Source organism: Macrosteles quadrilineatus, unplaced genomic scaffold, assembly GCF_028750875.1.
Source record: "Macrosteles quadrilineatus isolate MER2022 unplaced genomic scaffold, UCM_ALF_1.0 Scaffold_3__2_contigs__length_128488019, whole genome shotgun sequence".
In the NCBI taxonomy this organism is placed as follows: Eukaryota; Metazoa; Arthropoda; class Insecta; order Hemiptera; family Cicadellidae; genus Macrosteles; species Macrosteles quadrilineatus.
In genome coordinates, this window is record NW_026542596.1 from 85794619 (window position 1) to 85817389 (window position 22771).

Consider the following 22771-nt stretch of genomic DNA (forward strand, 5'->3'; position numbering starts at 1 on the left):
TTGGGTTGTTAGTTAAAACACCAAATTTACTGTATCGATAGTTTAATACTCGTCTATAATTATAACCTCCATATACTAAACATTAAACAACGTGTCGAACCAATTTTGGGGTCACAGTTGCAAAGGGTCCCTTCCAATTTTATGGATCGATACCCCCTGACGCGACAAGCCTGCAAAACGAAAAAGTAAATCGGTCCAAGGTCTAAATCTTACCATGAGACCTACAATAATAGCTTATTCCCTAAATGGGAAATTCTTTATACTGATCTGGTTGAATAAAGTTTGTTTGCCACACAATTAGAGAAAACAACCGAAGTGCTGTCAATCTTCGAAACAACAAAACAAAGCTCTCCCCGTGGGATAAATACCTCGTTTTGGAAGTTTCAACGCTATCAGGAATATACTGTTTCCCATTTGTTTCGTTGTTGATAACATAATCTTCAACCATTATTTCACCCAAGTGGCAAGCTTCCAGTTTTAAGGCCATAAACTTTGGTTAGCTCTTTTCCGCTTGCACGAATAGTTTTTATGATGATAAAAAATGTGTTTGATTTTTTTCATTCATTAACTATTCCTACATGGCCATTCACCGTTGTACATATCTTTAGCAGTAACATTTTGTTTACCATTACCTAAAACTGTTAACATCACTTCAACTTTTGACTAGATAAATGATTTTAAATTCCCTGTTATTTAATTAATTACTCTGGCAAGCAAAACGTAATTTTGTAAAAGCTGAAGTTCAGTTCAGCTGACGATATTGATTTATAATTGACCACGAGTGCATGAGTGTTATTAACATTGTCCAAGATACAAATCTCCCACCTAAATAGGCATTGAATTAATTTCCTAAAATTATTCTTGACTGAAATATTGAGGAACTTCCCATCAGCAATATTCTTATAAATATAAACTTAGATCTCTATAATACTATTCTAACTATATTGAGGAAGTATTCAGAAGGTTTTGGGTACTTCGTTGCATAGTATCGTGCATTTTTAGGTAAGGAAGTTCATTAACAAATAGTCATTGTCATTTATAAATAAATTTTAGGGCTTAAAACATAGTCAATTTCTTTTTATACGCCCATGGAATATATTTAGTTCCCTTACATAAAACATAAAATAAAACGAAAAAGAATAGTTTTAGCTGTTTCCCTGAGCTAGATTTGGTAACATCGATCTACTAGTATATTTCTAGTTTAAAATAAATTTTTCTATTATTCGTTAAAGGTGATAAAGTATGTATTTTTGAAAGCGGAATGTATTTATAACTGTGATAAAACCGTTGTACATAGCATTAAACGTTCTCTGGTTGGTTTGGTTGGAAACAATCACATTATGTGTTGCATATTGGTTTTGCATGTATGTAACTAGTGTATAGGCCTACATACATGTATATAGATATCCTGTGCAAATCTGTTTGCTGTCTTAAGCAAAGTTGCAATATCAAATGAATATTATGTTGTATTAGTCAATATTAGATAATGTTTTTTTTTTATTTTTAAACTATTTAATAGAGTGTAACAATGAATTGTTCTCAAAACAAAATAAACGGAGACTATATATTTTATCGTTTTTTTAAACTTACCAATTTTAAACCAGACTACACTATTTAAAACACATTGACCATACTGTATGTATGTAAAATAAAATAATTTAATAAATATAAATCATAAATTTAAATGGAAAAACTTAACAGTCATTAATATTTCGAATAACTCTCATTCTAAAATTACTCTATTTTCCCTCAATAAATAAAGAAAACACGAGTATGGAAGGACACATGACAAAAAGATTATGGAGTTATTTTATTACTTAAGCAACATATTCACTTAAACATGGTTTATGAAAACATCAGAAATTTAATATTGGAAAGGTTTTGCGTGACACGTAAAAACTGGAGAAGTTTTTAGCCACCTCATTTGTAAAATATTATTTTTTCCCTTCAATGTTTTAAAAAAATAACAAAAAAAACCCAGGTATGCGTGGAAATATATTTTGAAAGACAAACCAATTAGCTATTATTTTTACAAAACCAATACATAACAGCAAGTGAAACACATTATTTACATCCAAAAACACCATCTAGAAACTCAACACGTGGAGGAAAATAAGAAAAATGGCCAAACGAGTCTTCAGAATGTAATTAGTTAAGGGATTGAACACAGTGCATAAACAAACATAACCAAATTTGCAACATTTCATTTTTTAATTCCCACCATTCATTGTTTCATTGTTTCAGTCTTTCTCCCACCAAAAAAGGGAAGAAATCTCAAGCAAGATAGGAAAAAAAAATTGAGGAACCAAGGTTAATAAATAATAATTAAAACTAATGCTACATGATATTAAAATCTAGCAAATTTAATACTTGAAGTACTGTACTCCATAAACTAAAAATAAATATTATATGGAGATTTCCTTCTTTCCAAGACAAAACAAGGAAGCTGAAGTACGATAGGAAAATATCCGGTGATAGAGGAACCGGTAGCCACCATTACACATTTGACCTTTGCCCCCAGATGCTCAAGGTCACGTTATGCAAGCAGTCCCCTATGGTGGGGAGCGCATCTACCTTATAGCTTGTACCTTCTGGGTGTCTAGTGAATCAACTCAGTGTTGTAGCCTATCTGTCACCATGTGGACCTCTCTGATAACGACATCGGCTATCCTAGCTCTAGCTGCAGGTATGTTATGGAAGGTGGTTTAGTTATGTTTTAGCTGATACGATTTGTGTTTTTGTCGAGAACTTGAAATAGTATCTGGTGAGTTTGAAAATAGTTACTGCATTTTTTACTTTGTATGTTATTTTGTCGGTTAGCGATCTTTTGCTGATTTTTTTCATGATAAGTTTGACATGGACCCGGAACATATTTACCTTTTATTTTTTATACTACGAGAGTTCAAAAACACTATTCGTTTAAATTTGTATATTTATTTATCTATATATAAAGCCAAAAGTACCCATGAACTTTTGAGAAAACTACAAGTCACACCCCCATAAACCATATACTTAAAATGTTCGTCATGACGAGAAACCTAGCGCAAAATTATCCATTATTTCATAAGTTGCCCTATAAGGTCGTAATTGCTTTCCAAAGGGAACTTTCCATTTACCTAATGTTAAAAATACCTCAGCTGTTATTATTTGTTTGTATTCTGCTTTGTTTATTTCATCTTAACTTAACCAATCAATAGTTTTATTAATACTAATGTAGTAAAATGGGGCGGAGCCCGTGGGTAACAGCTAGTTTATTTATAAACGGAAATCTCCATTTTACATATACATACAAAGATGGCAAAACGTTACATCAGGTTTATACATAATATATGTCATACATACATGAAGATAGGCCAGACTTAAATAGTATGTATCAAAAATCTTACTACGATCAACAACAATATACAACAATTTAACAAGAACATGGGAAACAACAAGTTTAGTAATTTGCTAACAAAGATAAAGAATCAAAAACAAGTAACAGTAAAATAATTCACTTAAAAAATAATAACACTAATGAAGAAACAAAGAACAAGTAACATTATAATAATTCTCTTATGATTGACAACAAGAACAAGCAAAATCAACATAGTACAAAAAAACATGAGCAAGGCTACATAATGAGTTGGAGGTATATATAATATAATATAATATACTATGATATAGTATAATATAATATAATATAATATAATATAATATAATATAATATAATATGTAATATTTGAACACGATAACTCGATTTATTTTGGTCCAATTTTAATTTCATTTGACATGAACGTGTAGGGTGACATAAACTTGAATGAGTTTGAGGACGAGCAAGATTGAGTTAGGGGGTGTTATGGGGTTTGAAATGTCCAAAACTTGTCTTACTTTTATCCTAAAAACATAAAATTAATTTTCATTATTTATTAAATCCATCTTATAGAGCTAAAAACAGTTGTATATTATTTAAGCGTTGTTGTACAATAAAGGTTACGGAGAAAATTTCAAAAACTGCACGTTTTAAATTGCTATGATATTCTTAACTGAGGAAAAACCCTCTTGTAGTTTATGGTTTTTATCGAATTTGACAAATGTATTCATTTTTATCTTTAGTTATTTGATGAAAACCACGTTTTCCTTCCCCTAGCAGCAACTCTAAGTACCATTAACCTAATGTTATTTAAGTTGGGAATAAATCGGAAATATTTAAGGGTATATTTTAATACAAATAATAGGGAGATGGAAATGTATTTAGTCTGCAGGTCTGCTGTGGACGGGGTATTGTTACAAACATCCTTTGTAACAAATTTTAGTATCCGGATGTATTTAAATTCCTGATATTGTTTTGTACAATTATATTCGTGGTTTGGTGAGCTTAAATAATGTTTTATAAGAATACTTGGATTTATGACAACATATTTGCAAATGACTGAGCAAGCAATGTTCATCCGAGCATATTTCAAACCTGGTAAAATGAATGTGTGTAAGGTGAATTCACTTCTCGTCAAATTATTTATAACCCAAGTTTTCCTTATTTTCTGCATTTAGATAGCAGTTCTTGAGTTGAACTAGAACTAAAACATGTTAGAAATCCGTTTTGAACATTGAAATTAAGTTTTTGTAAACTTCAGTTTCTGAAGTTGGCCTAAACAGAAAAATGGAAATTTAGTTAATTATGTAATTGCACATTACGAATTTGATCAATAGAATAAATAAGTTAATAGACTGCATTTCCACCGATTGGGAATATTGATCATAAAACTAATTATGTTAATTAGTTGGCATGTATTACCATTATCAAACACGAATATGTTCAATTACCTTGATTAATTATTTATTAATAACCCAAAACACTTAGCTTACTTACAATAATATGTTTTATTAGTTATGAACAAACATTTACTGTGCGAAAGAGAGGAATATTTTTTTTAATTGGATTGTCAGTTTTATTGTTTTCAAAACTTCAATTTAGACTCAATCATCTAGATTTAGTATGACGCCATAAATTGAAAATTAAATTTATTCATAGACTATTTATTTTTTTTTTTAACAAAACTATTTACAAAATTTATAATTTCACGTATACTTTTCAAGCGGTTGTGAATAACCAGAGTATAGGGGTTTTTATATATTGTATAAAACAGTTAAAGTATCAGAATTGGATGTAGAACGTCAAGTTGTTCCTAGAATAATTGGTATCATTAAAGAATCCATACAGTAAAGACATTAAAGAGTACCACCTATCTTATTTTTTATGTTAGCGTTAGTATTGCGGATACGAATACAAAGAGAATTTAGGCATTTTTAGATTCTTTTAGTCTTCATGGGACAATATATATATTTACTTCTTGAATAACACTTCTTATCTTCAATACGTAGGATGCGTTTATCATAGACTTATCAAAACTTAAAATCTTTACTATGCTAAAATTATGCTTTATTTGCCCACTTCTATCGTGATCAAATGATATACAGATAGACAGACATGAGAATTTGTTGAAATAAGGCATGTAATTCCCATCAAAAATATATTTTTACACACAATATCAAACTATGTTTTCACTATTGAAGATTTAGCAACTAATAGCATTCCGATACAATAATCTTTCTTTAAAAAAACAGGAAATGAAAATGTGTAGGTGATTAAAGAATTTAGATACTGTAGATGGATAAACTTAGATTGAAAGATAGATGTAGATAGATAATAAAGAGAGAAAAACTAGATGATGTTACTTAGTGGACTGTATTTCTTTAACTGAACAAAAGTAAACCAGATCACATATTAATTATGAGAACAGCTGTTAGAAACAGTCAAATAGAAAAAATAACTTTAAACATTCTCCTCCCCATTGCGCCGAAGGAGCAATACATATTAATCACTGACTTCAATTAATTGGAAGAGGACAAAGCTTGACTATTGGTCTTTTCAGTGAGGTACTTGATGTTCTCAGAGTGGCTACTCGGGTAAGTCCATCACGACCTGGATGAAGTTCGGTCACTCTTGCTAGCGGCCACTTTGATGGTGGTAATTGCTCATCAACAACAAAATGTCTTTGAATGAGTTTTACCCACAACAAAAAAGATGAGTTGAGATCTTGAGGAGTTAAAAAAGATTGACAATTAGTAGGGATGGATTTTTTTGTTTTGGCAATGAACTTTTGACACCAGGCAGTAACACGTAATAGTTTTGACAGTGTTGAGAAGCGCTCTAGCATTTCTGGTTCTGGTTCAAAGTTTAAAATGTGGCAAGTTGATTGAGGGATTCGCAGTTTAGATTTAGCTGCTTGAGCTGGATCAATCGTCGTGGATGGCCATTCATAAACATCTTTATTCAGCCACGGAGGACCCGTCCACCAAAGCTTATGGTTGCTAAGGATTTTAGCAGTAACACCTCGTGAAGCACAGTCGGCTGGATTTTCATTTCCTGCTACATACCTCCACTTAGCGAGTGGTTCTGTCTCTTGTATAACACTTACTCTGTTACGCACAAAGTCTTTCCATTTTGAAGGTTGATTTGTTATCCAGGTTAGGGAAACCATAGAGTCAGTCCATAACCATGCTTGGGTAGATTCTAAGTTGAGCATTTTCCGAACATACTTTACAAGTTTTACTAGTAGTGTAGCAGCAGTGAGTTCCAGTCGAGGAATCGACATTGTCTTGAGAGGAGCAACTTTAGTTTTAGAAATAACTAAACTAACAGTTATATTTTCACGATTAACGATTCTTAGGTAGACTACAGCACTCATTGCAAGCTTAGAAGCATCTGAAAATCTATGAATTTCTACCGAAGATAGTTGGGTAAGACCAAGATAACGAGGTACTTTAACTAATGGCAAATTTGATGTGAGATTTGAAAGGATGTGACAAGATAAAGAGCAGCTAACTTTGGTATCATACAGAGAACTAAGATTGATTGAAACTATACCACGAGTGGTTGGGGCTTGATGTCCACCGATACCAACAAGAGATACTGAGGAGTATGAACGCTTCAGATTGAGAGTTTGTACTAAGTATTCACTGATGAAAGAGATTTCAGATCCTTGGTCGATTAAAGCTCTGGCAATAACACTATTTCCCTCAGGACCAATTACCTTAACTTGAGCGGTTGCTAGGAGCACAGATTGTCGATTAATTTCCTTAAATGGAAGCATGTGATTAGAGGAGACGTGTGAGCTTGATGATGTGTTATCTGTAGATGAGATGAATTTGTTAGGGATGAGAGAACTTGACTTTTTTATATGAGGTATATTTGTAGTCTGGCTAACAGCGTCATGAATTAGAGTGTGATGTCTTTTCTTACATTGTAAACAAAATTTATTTGAGCGACACTCCTTTAACAAATGTGAACCAAGACAGTTGAAACATAATCTTTTGTTCACAAGAACCTCTTTTCGTTGACTAGGTATTTTTTCACGAAACTCCTTACAAAATGCTAAATAGTGATCTTTACTACACAGTTGACAATCATTTCCTATATTGGACTGAGATTTTGCTACAATTTGTGCTGAATGTACTTTAAGATTTTGATGAGGTTTACCTTTACATTGTAGGCCTAGTGTAGTTACCGTTACATCGCTTGGCAGTGTTGCTCGTGACTCAATACTTTCCAGGGCTCGAATACGACCTTCGATGAAGGTCTGAAGATCTTCTAGGGTGGAAGGTTCTGTTGAGACTCCGTAACGAATCTCCCATGCTTCGTGGGTCTCTGGGTCTAGTCGTTGTACAATCATGTACACCAAGATGTGATCCCATTTATCTGTAGGAGATCCTAGCGCTTTGAGGGAACCTAAAGACTCATTGATAGTAGACAAGAGGTGATTGAGACCACTAGCAGATTTATTTTCTAGAGGTTTTAAATTAAATATATCATCCAAATGCCTTTTGATTAAAACACGTTTGTTTTCATATCTAGTCACAAGTTTTTCCCAAGCTGGCATGAAATTTTCTCCTGTTATTTGGAAATTGGTTAGTAATTGAGCAGCATCACCTGACAAACTGGTTTTGAGATAGTGTAACTTAGCTACATCAGTTAAGTTAGGATTTTGGATCACTAGTGATGAAAAAAGATCATGGAATGGTTTCCAAGACTGGTAACTTCCTGAGAATTGAGGTAGAGATATTTTAGGTAGTATAGGTTGATTTGATTTACTCATAGAACTAGATGTATTGATATCAGATGTGCTTTGATTTTGTTGAGAATTTGCCGATAACTCATCTAAGAGAACAAGCAATGCAGATTTGCTTACCATATAGGCTTCAAGGGCTTGACTGTAGTGATCTTCATTTATGTAGGCTAGGTCTTTTAGTATGTCAGCTTTTGACTCACATATTTTCTCGTGATCCCTCTCGAATTTCCTCCATTCTGCTTCGATAACATCAATCCGGGTTTGTACTTGAGGCTTCAATATAGTTGATATATCCTTTTCCTTGAAATAGTCTGTGGCATTTTCTAAGATTTTTAAGCGTGTTGCTTGAAGACCTAGTTTGGATTCTAGGGACATAACTTCAACTGAGAACAGGAAATTTTCTTGATTACTTTTATAACTGAATTGAAAAAATAACTATTAACTGCTTATTTATTCCGGGTCAGAAGGACCAAATGTTTAAAGAATTTAGATACTGTAGATGGATAAACTTAGATTGAAAGATAGATGTAGATAGATAATAAAGAGAGAAAAACTAGATGATGTTACTTAGTGGACTGTATTTCTTTAACTGAACAAAAGTAAACCAGATAACATATTAATTATGAGAACAGCTGTTAGAAACAGTCAAATAGAAAAAATAACTTTAAACAGTAGGAAAACAGGAATGTTGAACCAAAATTTTTGCATAAATTAGTGGTGGACAAAATATTTAGGTTACAAATTAACATCAAATATGTTCAAATGTAAAATAGCTTAATCCCTATGGGAAATTCACTAAAAGGTAAGGATTAAATTACTATGTTACAGAATTGTTTTGAATATGTAATTCACACTGTTCAGTTTCCAAACAATAGGCCTAATTTTCTCCTTCAGGATCTTCCACACGAGTTTTAAGACTTAAAATAATGTTTTGTACCACTTAAAGTGTAATGCGGTCACAATGAATTGGCTCATCACCCGACTTCAAATTTAACATATTTTTAAAAAGTTTGTTTACATTATTTTTCTTCTCCTTTCATATTAAATGACCTAATGAGACATTTTATCATTGGATTTTATCCAACTGAATGTTTCCTCAGACCTCAATTATAGGTTTTCCTTAGTTTCTAAGAAATGTACAAGACTTCTCAAAACAATGTTATTTCGTGAAATGCACCGAAAGAACTTTAAATAATTTTTCCCTCAAAATTAGGAGCTGAAAGGAAAAATTTTGTTCTGAGCAATACAGAATAATTATTAAATACAGTAAATATATATATTGTTTTAATTATTGTTAACTATCTCATTTACGGCAGTTTTGTGATTCGTAATTTCAGGTAAAACATTGCCTAACTAACATGTGTACTCATTTAGCTATTTGTACTAATAACTATTTAACATTTTAAAATTGTAAGAGAGAAAGATATATATTATGAGTGAGTATGACTTAAAAAGGCATTCTTCCATATTCTACAACATTTTATAAATCAAGTCGAGCAAACAATTGAGATGGAGTTCTAAATAGGTCTTAACTTATAGGTATTATGATCAGCGGAGTGTAATGCAAAAGTAATAACGACTTTTAAGCTTTTAGACGGTTAAATGTCTGGATAAATTCTGTATTTGCCAGTTATGAATTGCGTCTCATTGTAAGACCTAGACCTGGGACCGGTTTACTTTTTCTTTTTGAGGTCCCCAGAGGCCAACAACACCCTCCGTTCAAATTCATATTATGTGTGTGTCCGCTAGAGTTATAACTCGAGCAAAAATCGGTCCGATTTTGATGAAATTTGAAACAAACCTGTAAACCTATGTTAATTTGAACGAGTTCGCGAACCAGCTTAATCGGATTATGGGAACGGAGGTTATGGGGTTATTTTAATGTAAAAAATGGTTTCTACCATTTTTTACTACAAAAACATAACATTTTACAATTTCTTCCAAACCATTTTGTAGGGCTTGAAAAAATAATTTTGTATATTGAAGTGTTGTTGTATGCCTAACGGAAGGAGATAATTTACAATATTGTAAATTTAAACTTCCCATGTTATATTTATGGAGAATAAGTAAACTGTTGTAGTTTGCTTGTTTATGAACATATTTTGATCAAATTTGAAAGATGCATTTATTTCTTACTAAACTATTAACATTTTACAAAAAAACATACTTGTTTACCCTCCTCCCTGTTGCAGCAAACCAAAGTACTCGTTAAACTAATTCTATTTAAATAGGGAATAAATGTCATATTTTTAGTAGACATTTTAGTGTAGATCCAATTAGGCAAATGGAAATTCATTTAGTCTGCAGGTTTGCAGTGGTGGGGGTATTAAGCTTTTAGTATATGGAAATATTCTTCAAGAATATTTACATCGAACATGAACCTGTTGACGCGACAAAATCTGCCAACAATACGTCAATTACCTCCTTGCTGTGTCTTTGTTTGGAGTATGAATAAAGTTGGTTTCCCTGATTATAAAGTCAAATTTATGAGTAAAGTAAACACTGGATGTAAAGATTCGTGTTATTACGGGTAGTTTTAGAAACAATGTGAACTGATAAGGTATAGTCTTGCTTTCTTACCTGAAATCTAACTTTAAAATGAAGCAATTCGCAATTTACTGGTTAACTAGATTTTTGGGTGGTCGAGCTTCGCTTGTGGGATTGTTTTGATTTCGTTGTAAAAAGTTTAGGGTTTTGCTTCACAATACATTTTTGAAAATTTTTTCTTACAGTGGTTTCGCAAAATACTACAGTATATATCCAACCTCTGAATATCAAAATATAAAAACCTTTGAATATATTGGCTCAAACGAGTTATTATTTCAAATTTCAACATTACAAAATATGTTATTGATACTATTGTATCATTATTTTTGTATATTTAATGTCACTGTATCTAAAATCGAGTAAATTTAAAATCCTCTTATATTGCAAAACAAACTTGTTTTCATCGTGTTTCTGTCAGTTTAAAAGTGTTAAGTTTATTGGTTTAATTTTGTTACTGATTTTAAACTACGTAATAAACTTTTTCCTACAGTTACCTAACAATGTACATGTTCTCTCACTGATTTGAGAAAGCAAAGTGGCCAATTCGCTCATCAGTGACTCTAATTACTTTGTCTCACTCCAGATTTGCAACATAAAGGCACGAAATAGTGAGCGCGTAACATGCAGGCAACGTCGTATGCGCGCGAAACACGTTGGCAGCACTGGCTGTAAATCAGCTGGTCAGCTGTTGTACTGTTGTATTTGTCACTTCACATTAAATATTATATTAAAAGTTCACTTCTGTGTAAAAATAGGTTATGTTTCTTCACAAATTTATTTGTTTTATGGTAACTGTAGGAAAAGTATAATGTGCAACTCGAGTTCAACGTACAATTGCCTCACTCGAGAAACCTCGCCTACGGCTCGTGAGTAAGGATTTCTCTCGAGTGAGTCAATTGCTCACTTTTCTCACTAGTTGCACAAATAACTATTTCTCCTCAGTAAATTTCTAAGAAATATTTTAAACAGAAAAATTATTATTTCTAATGAAAAGGATCCATTAACCCTGTTTCAGAATAAAACGTATACAACTGCCGTACATTTTATTTAATGTTTCAATTATTTTTCAGCCTTAAACAAAAAAATCACTTAAGTGTGATTTTATTATTAACAAATTATTCATTAAATTAGGTTGAACGAGTTCTAAACCTTGTTATAATAACGATTCGAACATAAACAATCACCAACTATTTGAACTTTCAAATTTGTAGATGACATAGAAATACGTTAGTTTAACTTCAGGGCAAATTTTAAGGTTACCTTTTGTTGAGATACAATCCTGGTTCATACCTATTTGATTTTTTTATCTCATCAAAATTAAGTTGAAAAGTTTAAATTCTCAAACAGTACTATAGATACTTAAGTAATGTAAATTGTTTTTATTCGTAGTTCTTTTGATTACTAGGCTCATTCCCCAATCATTTCTGGTTCGTTGCCATCTATCTTTTTAATCTAATTATAGAACCGGACTACATTTATTACAAACTAAGTTTTCCATGTTTCAACAAGATTATTTCACAACGCCAAACGCAACAAATTACAAACCAGGTAGATTTGACAGGTGAAAAGTTCCCGGGAACAGCTGTTCCAAAAATAAGTCCAGGAAGGACCACCGACCTTAGAGGAAAGTGAAGTTCCGTCTGCTGCGCGGCGGCGCGTGGAGCGCCTTGGCGGGAGTCGTTGATCCATAGAGAAAGTAAAGACAGCGTGACGTTGTTTACTCTATGGCGGAGGTCGATGCTTTCGTTCCATATTTTCTGGAACTGCGTCCTTGTGTTACAAATATCATAACATTTATTACAGTTATCGTAAAATAGTTGACCGATTTCTTCTTTGACCTAAACTCCCTTTCATTTTCTTCTAGGTTGAACCAACCGTTTCAAAATTATAAAATGCCCAATTAAAAGCTAAGTTGATCAATTTTAAGTGTACAAGCAATGATAAGTAGATTAGAAATTTTAATAATAGTATGCCTAAGAAGATGTAAAGTTATGTATGTAGTGATGTATGTAGAATAAGATGTAAAGTTTGTTTTGTAAAGAGTTGGCCTTTATTAAAGATAATTAGCCCACAAAAAAACTATTTTATTTTAAATTATTCAAGAGTTGAAGATAAATAATTAACTAGCATAAGGAGTGCTTAAAGAATAATTCAGTGCAGTTTGCAAACAAAATGGTCAAAGTTCTCACACAACAAAATAGAGTAAAAGGTGGGTCAGCAATGTTTGTTTGAGTAAACAAAGTTCTTAATAGTTTTGTTTGTTAAATCAGCGTTACTTATCCTAAAGCAGATTTTCAGTGAAACTTTTAGCGGAGTTTTGAACCCTATATAATATTTTATTTATGTCTGGGGTTTACATTTTAGAACATTTAAATGTCCTAAAATTGTATTATATTGTTCAAAAAATAGTTCAAGTAATATTTAACACATTAAATAGTTTGATTCTGTCACACAAAAACAGTAAAAGTATTTTTTATATTTTTTTTTTATTTAAACGTTAATCATCACCATTAAATATAAATATTTCCTCTTTGCTGTTAATCAAGAGCAAATAATCGTATCTGATTGATTGGGTTGTCGTCGAATTAGGTTCGCTGTCAAAAATATTAAAATATATTTTTCCTACAGTCTCCTGAAAAGCGGCCTGCCTATTATAGCACAGAAAGTTGCTAATTGATGCATCTACTTACTTTTGCCGCACATTTTTTCCGCACACCAGTATTCTAACCAAACATCACAAAACAGCGTGATTTTATTTGGCACGTAATATGTGTATGCTTGAAAATAAGTTGGCAACACTTGAAGATATTACGACTACGATCAGGTGGTGCAGCGTTTCCCATTTCGTTCAAATGTTTGGATTTAACCTTACCTAAAAGCATGGTGTACAATGTTTGAAAGACTAATTATTAATATGCTTTATCGTAACTGTAGTACGTTTTCTGTGCTGTAGGTAAAATATAATGTGTAAAGCGTGAGCAAACTGCCTTTGGTGCACTCGAGAAAGTTTCCACACTTGCCTACGGCTCGTGCGCAACATTTCTCTCGTGTGCTGAAAAGTACCACTTCAACCATCTATTTACACAAATCACCAATTCCTGATTAATATTAGTAAACATTATTTTGATTTTATTTATTACAGGAGTGTGCAAAAAGTACGAGAAGGAGTATTACAAAGAGATTGGATGCAAGCCAGCCAAGATGGGGTCCGACGGCTGTCCGTTGAGCTACGATTGTAGTAAGTAATTGTAATTGTAATTGTAATTTAAACTAACAATAAAAACATTACAATTTGTTTGTCTTTTTCTTCGTTTGTATCAAAAGAGTTCCGTAATTAATTGCGATAATGTAGATCTGCCCCGACTTCCATTGCTGGTAATTGTGTATATGCTGTTGACTTAAATTATCTAACTATTGTATTTTTTTATTTAAGCAGTACTGGTTAGGAGCAAGAAAATTCACCAGTGCAGTTTAAAATTATTTATATTATGAATACAAATGGACCCCTGCGTAGCATGCGCATTTTAATAGGTTAAACCTTAACTTTTAGAGTCAAAACGAGTCCAATCCATGCAATACCCTTTGAGCTTTCAAATATAATGTTTGTTTTAGAGAGTTATTAATTGAACTATAAATATTTTTACAAATACACCATAAATAGTAATTTAAACCTACCTCAATAAGGTTACAATTAGAAAAGAGTAACCTATTAAAAATCTATTTTCAAAAAAAAGTTCAGTATCGTGTTTACAACCTGACTGTTGTTAAACAAACTGAAGAATCAGCTACGTCCGTTCAACATTCAATCCGTTTTAAAGACATTTGACCAACGGTTAGCAAAACTGAATTTTTAAAAGATAACTTAAGAAATAAAGGAACGCAAAGGGAGAGAAGTCTAATATTCATGTAATTTCAATTACAGTACCTTTTTTGTTACCATTCACCCTCCGATGGATCATCAGCTTTAAAATGACACCTCAATATCCAAAAAGGTTAAGTTGGGCTACTAGAAAAGAAAATTACAAAGAACCCCCTTATTGTATTAACTGTAAAGATGGATTTTGTGGATTCCACAATCGGACCTATGAGTCATTCAAATTGTAAATTACTCTCAAAATAATGTACTTTTAGAAGAACAAAATTTCTATGTAAACGAACATAAGTTTCCTCTTACAATTCTAGGTGGTAAGCCAAGCAATCCAGCAAATTTATTAAAAGCAAACATTAACTGTGAGCCTAGTCTGAAACTATGCACCACAGCTACTGGTACATGGCTTATAGTATGGCAACTGTTGCAAAAAGTCATCTACAAAAGGTATTTAGGTTCCAAAATAAAATTTAAAATACAAAAGCATCTATTCAATTTGTCATGAAACTTTTGCATTACATGTCTTCAACGAAGTATAAGTATTTACCGTGGTGGTATTCCTAGCATATATAACACGTGTGCAGGTACAATCAACCAACGTGCGTCTTCGAAATGCCACTTCAAGGGGAAGGAATACGAGCAAGGCTTCCAGTTGAAGGAGACAGAAGATGTATGCATTGTAGAATGTCGCTGTGCCGGGTCTTTCCCAGATAACAAGTAAGTTCTTAGAATTTGAAAATAATTACGAATAAGAATATATTTATTTCCAAAATTACAAATCAGAGTACAATCGTGACTTAAAACTAATGTACAAAGAAAAAAACAAATCCCCACAAAGACTGCGTGTGGGGAAAGTCTTCTTTGTCGCTCACAACAACTTCGTGAACAAGTTAACAAAATAAACAAATAATCATTATTATTCAAAATTATTAAAAGAAGTTAAATTTTTTGTTTGCCATATAGTTGGCAAAAAAGACTAAATTTAACATGAACAATTACTTAAAATGAGTTGAACAGGTCTATAATATAATAACTAAGAATACTTGAACGAGGGTGCCAGCACTGAAGTAGTTTGGAATTGTTAGCCTAATTTAGTTTTTGAATTTCATCGACTTTCATTATGTCCTGTACTGGGATCTGATGAGCTCTTCGGCAGCATCATCGCTCAGTCCGAGAAGCCAATTCCCGATCTTTCTGCTGAAAACCGTGACACTGTCACCCTCCCATTCTCTTATCTGTATGGGGAGATTAGTGCATATAATGTGGGCTAGAAACAGCTTCAACAATTTGTAATGGGGAGATGTAGTTATAGGGACAATTAATTAGTTATCCTCGCTTAAGAGGGTTATTTTGTTTTCCATCCAACAATTCAAGAAGTTAGGCAGAATTCACTTAATCCACAATTCTGGATTTTCTGAAAGGGGTCCGGAGGGGTGCATCAAATGTGTTTTCGTTGTACCGTACATGATTTTCGTAGCTTATGTATCGCAGCAAAAACAACTGTTTTCAATACATGCGTTGCGGGTCTAAAGAAACTCTTTTTCTGCATGGGGTAACAACTTGTTTGCTCCCTACACTTCAGCAGTACATTTTGCACACTTAATTCTAATTGTAAGCAATCATTTGTATCGATTTTTTCAATCCAGTGTAGTTGATTGTTGGATTGTTGTCAAACGGTCTCAATTTTTTTTAGGTTGAATAATGTAATAAGGGGAAAAAGTTTGTTGTACTCAAAGCCCAAGATCTTGAAGAAAGCAATAGTGAAACACATCGATATCTACTTAGTATTTTCCCCCCTAGGACGCTAGGCACGAGCCCGGGATTGTTTTTCACATTACTTCAGGCTAGACCTATGGGTTACGGCAGTATCTATCACTTACATAAAATCTACTGGTGATTTGGCGGGATTTGAATCCGGGACCTCAGGCACCGAAGTCCCGCGCTCTAGTCACAAGACCAGCTCCTTCCCCATATCTACCTAGTATAATGAACAGAAACGCAATAGACTAAATAATACACCTTATTAAACAGCTGCGTTTTCTCAATGGCAAAATTTAAAAACAAGATGGACGTCATCTCGGGAACGTATCTTTACACGGAATTATTTTCGTTTTGTAACTTAGTTTGCTTAAGAATGGTGCAGTGTGACGACAAATATTATAGTTTCTTAAACTGTCAAAATGTCATTATAAAACATTTTCCACCAAGTTCGTCAATCTGTTTATTGAACTCCATCTCGTGTCAAAAAGAGTGATGAAACATACGATTTCGTTTGTTGTAGAATGTCCTTCACGTGTGTGAATATAGAATGTCCAGAACTGTTTATCGGACCACCTCCGCCTGGCTGCTACAGGACCTATGAGAACGGCAAGTGCTGCCATGTGGATCAAATATGCCGTAAGTAGATTTATATTGAAGATGTGTTGCAAAATACAGTAGTTTCCTCAATTAGCCTTATGATAATTAGCTACTGCAAGTGTTCAACACTTGCAGTAGCTTATCATTCTCTTATGTTTTATTTCACATTTCAACGGACAGCTCCATTTTGATATTCGTACAAACTTTAGATTAAGACTTTCTTGGAATAGTGCTATACAATGGTTGATATGAGTGAAGCAGATCCGTTGGTCAAGCTCCAATACCCAGTGCCGTCACCGAGATCAAGTGGCAGCCTAAACATGAAGAATTTCTTAATGTTCTAAAGTAGAACACCCACACTGACACTGACTAGACCTACACTTCGACAGTAGCTCACTATATTAGACTTAATTCATATGTTCATAACATAAGTCTACAACATTTCTTCATTAAATCCTCCGCTTTTAGTAGCTTAAATCATAAAAATTAAAATGGCCAATTTAGAATTTTAATTTAACGAAGTTATTATTATTTTTCCACATAGGTTTCTTCTACCTTAACATTGTAACATACATCTCAACTTATATAACGATACATTTGACAATCTATATTATTAAAAGAATTTGTTGGATTTTTGTGTGCAGCAAATCTACCCCTAAATATTTATTTTTATAGGCATATTTGGTATCGGTTTAAAGCTCTTATCCTCTAGATGTACCTTTTGGTGGTTTGTATGATATATTGTGAAAGCACTTTGTCCTACAGGCTTTTTAAATTTTCAGAGTCAGTGCTGAATTCTGTTGTCAATCATCTTAACTGTTTCAAGTTTACATTTTTTTTACATCTGTACGAAAATAGTGTTGTGGTTGTAGTTGGTGATGTTTCAGTGAATTCAAGTAAAATATTGCAATGCTATTTGTATAAAATGTAAAGAAGAAAATGACTACCGTTGAATTTTGTGTTGTGATGGGATTTTGTGTTTTAACAGTATGTTTTATTGATGTTTTAGAAAATTTTAGTAAAATATTGTAAGGTCATTTGTTTAAAATTCAAAGAAGGGATTTTGTGTTTTCATTGTATGTTTGTTTATCATTTTTTTATTTTTTTTTATTTTACTAAGATGCCTCATAGGGATCGCACACACAATGAAAATAATAGGGAAATGATGAGAAATGATTGTTTTCACCCTTATTAACTATATATCAAATTTATCACGCATTTTGAGGTCATGAAGTGACGCAGGATGCTAGTTAAAATTTAAAAAAACATATTTCAATAAAGAATACAAAATGGCTGATATCTGGTTGACAAAGCGACTTTGGACCAAATCATTCATGATTTTCTCTTTGTTTTGACCCCTAGAACCATTTCCCGGAGTTAGGCTGTTTATTTACGAGAACCATGTATATGGTCTCTAAGAGCTTTTATAATCTTTGACAGAAATTTGAGCCATACAACAAAGCTAAATAGCAAACATACCACAAAACAATTGTTGGTCTGGAACACCCGGTCCCACAGGAAATTATTAAATTATAGAGCAAGTAGCTGTTGGCAGTTTCTGAACACTTGGTCTCTTAGCGCTATATTTTATATGTCAAGCAGTGGAGAGCTGAATTGTTGCAAACAAACTACGGAACGATTGATCCCTCAGGGAAGGATCTGACATTGACAGAGTGAGTAGTTAGACAAAGTAGTTTTGGCCGTACGATATCGTTTTACCAACCGACTTTGAAATACTACTCGTAAGAAGTAAAGATGTAAGACGTTCTCTCGTAGCTGAGTAGCTTGGTGGACATCACGCTCGCCTTGTTTTTTGCATGTAGCTGGTTCGTCCTAAAAAAAAGTCAATCAGTAGATTATTTATGATTCCAAACTAGGCCCACTTGCCTTAGAAAAGTTTGTTTTTATAAATTGTTTGGAGAAGATTTTAGCTGATCTTAGTCAGTGAAAAAGTCATATCATGCTTTCAACACAAATCCTTCACTCAACTTCGTATGCAGTCAGATGTGTTGCAACCGTATAAATCAAATCCAACCTATCAAATTCCAGGTGTCAGTGATAATCCACATATGAACTGACGTAGGCTACCATGTATGTACTACAGTTTTATTTTAAAATTACAATTGGCTAACAATTGTAGTTTCAGTTTCAGACCAAAGTCCTGAACAGAAGGCTGCCAGACCTGTATGTAAATATAACAACCAGCAGTTCCAGATTGGTCAGAAATTCTACCCAGAGGATGAACCTTGCTTCCAGTGCATCTGTCAGGCTGGATTCAACGGTGAGATCATCGAACCAATTTTAACCAATATTTAATCAACCAATATTTAATGTGACAAATTTTAAGAAGAATTACAATGTTTACATGAAACAATTGCAGCATGGGCTTCTTTGTTATCTGGGGTTTCTTTGGCTGAGCAGCAGAAAAACCCTTGGAAGGTTTTCAGTTGTTTAACATTATAATCGAAATTGAATCGGATGCATGGATTTTTTGTTTTGTATGGGGGAAAATCTACAATTCAATAACCTGTAATTAAACTGAGTCAGTGATTCTTTATATAATTAAAATTTGAGTAGGAACCCATTTTTCTATTCTAAGACAAAAGTTGCAGCTCTATAAATTAACAGCATAAATGAAGGCCTATGGGGATTTTAATTACTCTATATTTAGAGACAATATATTTTTTAGATTTATATTAAATTTTGGCAACTTAAATAGCATAGGAAACCAATATAAATACATTAAGTGTTGTGTTGTGCATTATCTAACAGATTAAAAGCATTATTACCTGTCAAAGTGTGTATTTTGGGCTGATAAGTTCCTCAGTGCAATTTGTGCCTCTAACAAAGCAATCAATGTTTAGTGAACTGTGATTGGCACCGGTGCGTCTATTATCTGGGGTGAAATTGAAGCCTTGTTTACATATAAATCTACGAGTACTACGGTAGATTGAACATATTAGCCTAAGGTACTACTGAATAAATTTGTTTAGATCATTAGATAAATTTATCTTTGCTTGCTTTTTTGCAGGAACTCTAGTTGAACCCTTCTGCAAGAAAGTTAATTGTAACCTTGAGCTGCACTATGGCGGACGTATCGCTGAAGGCTGTGTGCCGGTATACTACGGGGACAACGACTGCTGTCCTATTGGCTGGCGATGCCGTGAGTTAAACCATAGACTACTTTCACTCTTCGATTTGTTACAGATAAATTAGTGTATAGTTTTCGTGCAGTAGTTCACACAATAACTTACAATTTTAATCTTACTACAAATATTACTACAAGATAAAACGTTCATTTTTTTCCAATAAAAATAAAATGTTTACTATCGGAGACCTAAAACTTCTAACGTATCGATAAAAAACACACCTTTTTATATTATTAACTTTTGGATAAATAAATAAAAATGTAAAAGTTTATGGGATCGTAAATTCCTGTCGTATATTTATCCTGTGAACTATATTTCACCAAGTGTCAAAACTTGTCGTCTTAAAGAATTTAAAGTTGCATAATATTAGTATAAGAGAGTTTTATCTTTTCCGATGTATCCTAAAAATACTAACATGAATAATTTCACACGTTGTAAAAAAGCTAGTTACTTTCCAAACTTAGTTTTTTGTACACTTAACGAAAAGACTCTGAACTCCGAGATCTTGATTTTTAAGAAACCGCAACCTTGATTTTAAAAAAATCTAACCCAAACAACGTGTTGAAAGGTAACGGAAGTTCATGAAAAGTTTAAGAAAAGTACTGCTGATTCAGAAAACTAAACAATATATCCTAGGATTTTATTACATTACTATTACCTGCAAACTCTTGTTATATTTCTTTGTTGCAACTTTATCAGTTAAAACATTCCCAAATAAACCGGTTGGTCTGATTTCTAATGAACAATGGTAAACTATACTATGTTATATTATTATGTAGGAATTATGTAGTAGTCGTATTATTTCGCACACCTGTATTTAGTAAAACGGAACGACTAATCCTTTATTATATTTCAGCTGAAAAATCCGACTCAGTAGTCTCAGGAGTCACCGCTAAAGGCAGTTCCCAAGCTCCAAATTCAGGTTGGTTGATTCATATTATTCCATTTCAAAAGTTCTACCATTGATTATTGGTCAAAGGTTCTACTGTTATAGGAACTTTTATTGGCTGCACTTTAGTTTACGTCCTAAAGTGCAGCCGAAGAAAAAAATGGTAACTAAGGGATAATGCATCATGACCGGACAGATGTAGCGTCTGGACTGCCTGACTTTCATTTTTTAAAGTAATGCATTTACTATTACCATTGACTATTACTTAAAACAATATGTTTTAGCAATAAATCAATATATTCATTCGAATGGGTCTAGGACGTAAACTTAAGTGCAGCCGTACAATATGTGTATCGACGACCTTCTGAAATTGATTGTGACATCCCCTGGACGCCTGAAGATGACTTCATCATAAAGTTGAAACTAGTTGCGTGACCTTGCAACTATTGTATTACATAGAAATATATATTTAAACCAATTTATAAACGAACATTTTTTATGTCAAGATGCAGGTAGGAGACAAACTGAGTGCAAGTAGAGACTGGCCCAACACTGAGTGTCTCTGTAGAGTTCCACCTCACTGCACACAGTTTGTAACTAATCACTGTCACTTTACAGAGTTGCAGTGTCAGTTTGGTGATGTCAAGATGCAGGTAGGAGACAAACTGAGTGCAAGTAGAGACTGGCCCAACACTGAGTGTCTCTGTAGAGTTCCTCCTCACTGTACACAGTTTGTAACTAATAACTGTCACTTTACAGAGTTGCAGTGTCAGTTTGGTGATGTCAAGATGCAGGTAGGAGACAAACTGAGTGCAAGTAGAGACTGGCCCAACACTGAGTGTCTCTGTAGAGTTCCACCTCACTGCACACAGTTTGTAACTAATCACTGTCACTTTACAGAGTTGCAGTGTCAGTTTGGTGATGTCAAGATGCAGGTAGGAGACAAACTGAGTGCAAGTAGAGACTGGCCCAACACTGAGTGTCTCTGTAGAGTTCCACCTCACTGCACACAGTTTGTAACTAATCACTGTCACTTTACAGAGTTGCAGTGTCAGTTTGGTGATGTCAAGATGCAGGTAGGAGACAAACTGAGTGCAAGTAGAGACTGGCCTAACACTGAGTGTCCCTGTAGAGTTCCACCTCACTGCACACAGTTTGTAACTAATCACTGACACTTTACAGAGTTGCAGTGTCAGTTTGGTGATGTCAAGATGCAGGTAGGAGACAAACTGAGTGCAAGTAGAGACTGGCCCAACACTGAGTGTCTCTGTAGAGTTCCACCTCACTGTACACAGTTTGTAACTAATCACTGTCACTTTACAGAGTTGCAGTGTCAGTTTGGTGATGTCAAGATGCAGGTAGGAGACAAACTGAGTGCAAGTAGAGACTGGCCCAACACTGAGTGTCTCTGCAATGTTCCTCCTCATCCAATTTGCGTTCAGAAGTAAAATTGAAATTTAGTTTTTTTCGTAATAAATTTGTTTATTACAAAACAGTTTACATTCCTGTATTAAAATTGTTATATGGTGACTAATTGTTTTTTCACATGATACTGTAGAATAATTATGTGAACAAAATATATATTTTATTTTTTAAACATTTTATTTTTCATTTCCCTTTGCCCGTTTTCGCACGTACTTAGAAAAACTGTTAAATAAGTCAATTAGATATAGTTAAATAAGTTAAGAATTATTTCCAAAACCTTTTTTTTATTTATTGGCGTACCCGTAGTTTCTTAGCTAACTGGTTGTGACATTTTTACAAAGTTGCAAAATGCATCTTTATCGTAGTTAGTTAAAATATAAATTAACATATTTTTTATCACACTTAAAGTTTATTTAAATAGACAAAT

The 22771-nt window shown here is 33.3% G+C and overlaps 1 protein-coding gene across 1 annotated transcript; it reads left to right on the forward strand.

Annotated features, from left to right (window-relative positions):
- Positions 1 to 2523: 2523 nt before the first annotated feature.
- LOC128990417 (kielin/chordin-like protein) lies at positions 2524 to 22516 on the forward strand. The gene is made up of 8 exons (XM_054412774.1): positions 2524 to 2686; positions 13798 to 13893; positions 15108 to 15240; positions 16805 to 16920; positions 19028 to 19162; positions 19913 to 20044; positions 20887 to 20952; positions 21538 to 22516. Exons 1-8 carry the CDS (start codon positions 2539 to 2541, stop codon positions 22089 to 22091), a joined length of 1380 nt encoding a protein of 459 aa, XP_054268749.1. The 5' UTR covers positions 2524 to 2538; the 3' UTR covers positions 22092 to 22516.
- Positions 22517 to 22771: the final 255 nt, after the last annotated feature.

What these genes read in the sequence shown, in the direction of transcription:
- LOC128990417 (XM_054412774.1), top strand. Translation starts at nt 2,539, where the DNA reads ATGCAAGCAGTCCCCTATGGTGGGGAGCGCATCTACCTTATAGCTTGT. An exon ending in TATCCTAGCTCTAGCTGCAG is followed by an intron (nt 2,687 to 13,797) that starts GTATGTTATGGA and finishes TATTTATTACAG; the next exon opens with GAGTGTGCAAAAAGTACGAG. An exon ending in CCATGTGGATCAAATATGCC is followed by an intron (nt 16,921 to 19,027) that starts GTAAGTAGATTT and finishes TTGTAGTTTCAG; the next exon opens with TTTCAGACCAAAGTCCTGAA.